The sequence below is a fragment of the Eriocheir sinensis genome, chromosome 45 (genome assembly GCF_024679095.1).
Source record: "Eriocheir sinensis breed Jianghai 21 chromosome 45, ASM2467909v1, whole genome shotgun sequence".
Classification (NCBI taxonomy): domain Eukaryota; kingdom Metazoa; phylum Arthropoda; class Malacostraca; order Decapoda; family Varunidae; genus Eriocheir; species Eriocheir sinensis.
The window spans coordinates 13963886-13970172 of record NC_066553.1 but is presented as its reverse complement, the minus strand read 5'-3'; the positions used below and the strand labels follow the sequence as shown (position 1 = coordinate 13970172).

The following is a 6287-nucleotide window of genomic DNA, read 5'->3' as shown; positions in this document are numbered from 1 at the left end:
CCGGCCGCACACTCGACATGCCTGTCGAGTCCAACCAAGCCCTCGTCGCGACCGTCACCACTTTCTCAGAGAGGCTGGACAACATCGCCGCCAGCTTTGAGAAGCTCAGTGCACGGTTCCCTGAGGACCCACCACGACGCCCGCCTCGCGGCAGCTCTTTGACGTCCCCACCGGCCTTCCGTTCACCCAAAGGCAGACTTCAATAACGGAATGCAGCTTCACATCATCTCTTGGAATGCCTGTGGAATCAAGACCTACCCAAAGCTGACTTCTCTCAAAACATACATAGGTCGCCACCACCCACACGTCATACTCATTCAAGAAGCTTTTGCAGGCTGTCATGTTCCTGAGGATGCTCCACCTCTCCCTGGCTTCGTCTCGTATGTTCATCACGTCAGGAATGGCCTTGTGAGCTACATTCACTCCTCCATTCCCCACCAGCTCCTGCGCTGCTCTACAGATGACGACATGACGTTCCAGCTTTTTGAGATCACGGTGGGTGATGGGAAGCTGCGGCTCTGCAATGTCTACTCTGCTCCAGGAAGGATCAATCTCCCTGCTCTCCCTGCAGCTGCGCCTCACGGCATGATTTACATGGGTGACTTCAATGCCCGGCACCCCGCCTTAGGTGATGTCTCCTCCACCCCAAATCGTAGTGGACTGCCTCTGCTTGAGTACATCCGCCGCCACCGCCTCACTCACTGGCCTACTGGGGGCGCCACACACACCCGAGGTGGCACGCTCGACCACATCATCACCTCCGGCTTGGTAGCGTCGCACGTCAGGTGTTTTTCTATCCGCACTCTCTTCTCCGACCACATCGCTCTTGGGCTTCAGTATTCCCTGCCAAGTGGACCTTCTCTTCCTCATACTCGCCTCCGCATCACCATTCCTCCGAAGTACTGCCCCAATTACATATCCTACATTTCCAGTCTCCTACCGACATGTGATTTCCAGTCACCTGAAAACCTGTACTCTTCCCTAGTTGGCTCAACACACGAATTTTACACCCGTTATGTGACGCGTACGCATGTTAAGAGAAATCATGAGGCTTCTTCCTGGACTCTGGACCAACGTATTCTCCAGGCAGAAAGGAAGGCTGTGGATGACGGCCTTGCCTTTCAGGGGCAACCAACACCTGCTCGTCTTCTACAGTACCAGGCATCCAGAGATGACCTCGTTGCCCTTCAACAATGTGTGCACACGGAATCCTGGAGAAAATACACCGATGTCATCAACCATCAGACAAGCGTCGACTCCATGTGGCATATGATAAACAGCGTCATTAAGAGGAAATCCCCGAGTGCTCTCCACCACAGCCCAGCCCAGTATGCACAAGATTTAATATATACCTAGTCTGAGCAGGTGCAGGCACGCAATCTTCCCGCCCACATTCAATATGCTCTCTCCATCCACAGGAACGTTCGTACCCTGCGTCTAATGGCTGTACTCCTTCGAGCGGATGAAGATGATGACGTGCTCATCACAGGGGATGAGCTGCGCCGTGCTCTCACCAGGTGTAAGGCAACGGCTCCCGGGGATGACGGCGTTACTTACCAGGTCCTCCGACTCCTCCTCAAAGTCCCCGGTAATCCCTTGTTGCAACTTTACAATCTGTGCTTCTGCAGGGGGTACGTACCGGCTGCCTGGACCTCCAGTACCATTGTGCCCATCCCAAAGCCTGGCACAGATAAGTTCAGGCCCATATCCCTCACCTCCTGCTTCTGCAAAGTGTTAGAGCGTGTACTCCTCACCCGCCTCATGTTTCGTCTACAAGATAAGTTATCTCCCTGTCTGTATGGTTTCCTGCCACAGAGGAGCACGCATCACTACCTGATGGAGCTGTACGCCCGCCTATCCCCCACCAGTGTAGTAGTCTTTCTTGATCTCAAGAGTGCTTTCGACATTGCTAACAGGGAGGTTATTCTCGACTAGCTGGTTGAGTTTGGTGTGCGGGGAAATCTCCTGCGATGGATACGTGGTTATCTACGTAACAGGACCTCACGTGTGCTCTTCAAAGGAGCAAGTAGTACGTACAAGGAACTCGAGCTTGGTATTCCACAGGGCGGGGTGTTAAGCCCCTTCCTTTTCAATATCCTGATGCACCGCTTGCTGACACTTCTTCCCGACATTCCCGGTACTGCTGTCCTCTGTTACGCTGATGACATCTGTGTGCATTCCAACTCTGCTCCTGACTTTCAGCGCTTCCTCCAGGCTTTCCATGAATCGGCGTCTGCTTGTGGCCTCATCCTTTCCCCTGACAAGAGTCGAATATTTTCTCCACGGGGCCCCAGCGTACTTCCTGTGCTCACTGCAGGACACAGTATCATCCCGCCCTGCACACATTACCTGTACCTGGGAGCGCCGGCCCGCGTCACTCCTGCCACACCTGCTCGGCAGCGCACCCATCCCATCATACAGGACCTCCTGCACCGACTAGAACAACGCTTTATCCCCTTCAAGTGGCTGAGTAATAATGCTGCCGGAATCTCCATCCCCTTGGCAAGAACCATTTACCTTACCTTTATTCGATCAGTCATAGACTATCTCTCCCCAACCCTCAGTCAGCTCTCCAAGACCTCCCTAGAACCTTTAGAAAAATTCCAGAATAAAGTGATGCGGTACATCCTTGGGTATCCCACTTCCACCAGGATAGTAAATATGCTAACCGAGCTTGATCTTCCTCCAGTTAAAGAGAGAATATACGCCAATGTCTCCTCCTTCAGTGTTAATTGCCTCCACTCTCCCCATCTTACTCCGCACTATTCTCACGTCCTGAGAGCATCACTTGACCCCGCTGCGCCCCGCCCTCCACTTCGTCCCGGCGTCCGCACCCTCGTCAACACAGTGTGCTCCACCCTGCAGCGCCTTGACCTGCGTGTTCCCGTGGTTTAGGTTGATCATGGTCCACCTCCCTGGAGGATTTCCACGCCACAAGTCACCTCCACACCCACTACCAAGGCGGACCCACCACCACTGCAGAAACAAATGACACTGGAGCACATCAGTGCGGTGTCCTCCTCTGTCCCTGCCGCGCACCATTTTTACGTGGACGGTTCCGTGCAGCCAGATGGCAGTGCGGGGTGCGCTATGTACTCGCATGACGTAGAGCCACCAGAGGGAGGCTGGGTTGGCCGCAGGCTGCCTAACTCGTCCAGCTCCACCTACTGCGAGTTACGGGGACTCCTGCTGGCCGTTACTTTACTCTGCAAACGCCAACTGCATGGCGTAATCTTGTGTGACTCTCAGTCAGCCCTTCAAGCCCTCTCGGCTCCACAACCCACTCATCGCTGCCAAGCTCAACAAATCTTGTGTCAGTTAGTCTCAGCTCAGGATAGTTCCCTCAACGTTCACTTCGCATGGATTCCCTCCCATGCTGGCATTGCAGCCAACGACCAGGTGGATCTCCTAGCAAAGGACGCATGTCGACTCCCCCTGCCCGACGGCGCCACACCCTCCCCCCGCTACTACAAAAGAACGATACACGCAGCAGCTCTTCACTCAACACACCACCGCACGGAGGCTGAGAGGCCTCACAGTGTATCTATCCAGCACTCTGACCACTTCCGTCTCTCCCCACCAAAGTATCGCCGACACGGTCTGATGGTTCGTAGGCATAACATTGTGGCTGCTCGACTTCGACTTCGATACCGACCAGTGTGGCAAGTGCCTGCGGCTGGGGACATTCCTCACTTTTCCGACTGCAAGCTGTGCGACGCGCCCAACGCCAATAGTCTGCACCACTACTGCCACAGGGTCGGCCCTTGCTCAGTGTTTGTGACTTTACTATCAAAGACAATAATTTAGATGTCATCCTGGTGCGACACCCACACTTCGGTGGGTGCTGACTGCTACTCTGTCCTGCGAGTGTGTCCTGCAAGACACAGACAGCCCTTAAGACATTAGCCTCGTTACTTCATTGATGGCATGTCCTGTGTGGCACTTTAATTAGAAATTGTCCTGTACAACCCCCCCCTCTCTCTCTCACCTCTCTCCGTACCTCCCATACCTCCCTTTCCTCTCTCTACACTCCCCTGTCTTAAACAACCCCTCTCTCTCTCTCTCTCTCTCTCTCTCTCTCTCTCTCTCTCTCTCTCTCTCTCTCTCTCTCTCTCTCTCTCTCTCTCTGATTATGTGTTTGTCTTTCTTAATACGTATTACTTGTATTTACCTGTTGTATTTTCATGTTTTTATTGTTTCCATCTATTTTTCAATGTTATTATGTATGTTTTATATGTATTACATAACATCGTTTCAAGAGTTCTCGTTTACGTTTACACTTATTTTGTACATGTTACCATGTATTTAAAAAAGTTTGCCGCTTTAAGGCGCAATAAATTTATACAAACCTGCCCTCGACAGGTTAAGTTGCCAGGTGTCTCCTTAGTAATAACTTCTCAAAAGATTGTCAAAACACGTCGGCCAATTTGGGCTGGCTAGCATCTGCCCACCATCCGCCCCATAGGGCGGGGTAGCATCTCACGGGTTAAGATGGGTGAGGGAAACTGGCGTAGCAGTGTCAGGAGGTCTTGCCGATTGACTGGTGTGCTGGGTTGGGAAAAAAAAAAAAACGAGTGTAGGTAGGTTTTATATGAATTTGAGCAGCATCGGCATGTAATGGAGTGTTAAGGGACAGCGGAGTATGTGCCATATTACTGGAGATGAAGAGTGTGTCGTGAACGATGGCACAGTCAGGTACAGGGAGGTGCAAAGTCAAAACATCCGGCACACAGATCAGGACGCTTTACTTGACGTCGACGGTACAATCGGCTGGAGACAACTGCCTGCCAGCGCTGCGCTCACTACCAACACACATAAGAGCTCAGTATTTCGAGGGTTCATGAATCAGTGAACAATTCAATCTTTCATCGAGCAAACGATACATGTTGCAAGCTAATAATTACATTTCTCCACTTACATCCATATCACACTCCCCCCTGATCCTAAAGATCACTTGTCCCTATGAAACGCTATACATAATGAAAAAAAGATTCCGTTATATGCATACAACTCCCGCTTGATCCTAAGGCAAGTCACAATACTGAAAAGGGACGATGGGTCGGCGTTCTCTTGAGCTGCGGCGCGGCAGGGGCCGTTCCGGTTCCTCTCCATTCTCCCTCACGACTTCTGCTTCATCTGTAGTCGGCCTCTCTTCGCAATCCGCTGGAGTGTTTTCAGTAGTCATCGGCGTCCATGTAATCCTCCTCATCGACTCCACGACCGGTGGTGGTGACGTGATACGCCGCAGGTCACGCACGTGGCGCGGCATGTTGTCAACTTCAACATTCTGTGGGGAGACTATTTTTGTCATTGTTCCGACTTCTGCTGGGATGGCGGACCCACACTCTGTCGCCTACCTGGAGCTAATGCCGTGCATCCTTAGACCGGTCATGCTCGCATGCATGTCGAGCAGCTTGACCTCGTACCTGAAGATGCAGTTGGCTGGCGCGGAGGAAGGGTCGTCACTTCGTGGCATTGTGTTGTAGCGGTAGACAGCTTATTCAACATAGCAGCGTTTCCCCGCTGCTATGGTCTTAACTGACCGATGACATCGCTCCGCAATTCCGTTGCCTGAAAGAACGTTTGCACAGCGGTACGTTACATTTATTCCCCAGAGGCTGGCAAACTCGCTGACCATCGAAGTACGGAAGCTGGTGGCGTTGTTGGTCAGCAACTCTTTCGGTGCACCACGCTCGTAAAACACTGACTCCAGCTTGTCAATGACACACGCTGCATCTTGTCCCTTCAGTCTTCTCCATATGGCGTACCGAGATGGGCCACAGTCTATCAGCGTCAGGTAATGCTGGTCTCCGACGTGGCAGATGTCCATGCTGACTCTGTCCCAGCAATCCGCTACTCCCAGTGATCCTCTTTCCCACTTTACGGGTGCCGGGTCAATGGATTGGCAGGCTTCGCAGTTACCCACGACGTTTAGCACCTACGCTCGGGTGACAGATGGAAAGAGCCTCCTGCAGAAGTACAGCGTGCGCTTAATGCCCGGATGCCCACTAGTGCTGTGGATATTAGCGATCTCACCATCAGACACGGCAGAGACAGCCCCGCAGACCGGCTGGACGGTTGCAGAAGCCAGTCACTTTCTCGGCACTCTGGTTAACGCGTCGGCCTTGTTTTCAGATGAAGTGACGAACTGAACTTCCAGACTCAGCCTGCATTCACTGGTGACGTCTTTTATCGTCTGCAGACGCCGGCGGATAAGCATTTCGCTGGTAGCCTTAGTCTTCAGCCGCGACTTTCCCGACAGCGCGTCCCTCCTCCAGTGGTATACA

At 52.6% G+C, this 6287-nt stretch overlaps 1 protein-coding gene across 1 annotated transcript in view; it reads left to right on the top strand.

The window, feature by feature from the left end:
- LOC126980806 (proteoglycan 4-like) overlaps positions 1-206 on the top strand; it is a 1543-nt gene extending 1337 nt beyond the window's left edge. The window contains exon 2 of the mRNA XM_050831089.1: positions 1-206. This exon is cut by the window's left edge and continues 438 nt beyond it. Within this exon, the coding sequence (XP_050687046.1) occupies positions 1-206 (206 nt within the window).
- Positions 207-6287: the final 6081 nt, after the last annotated feature.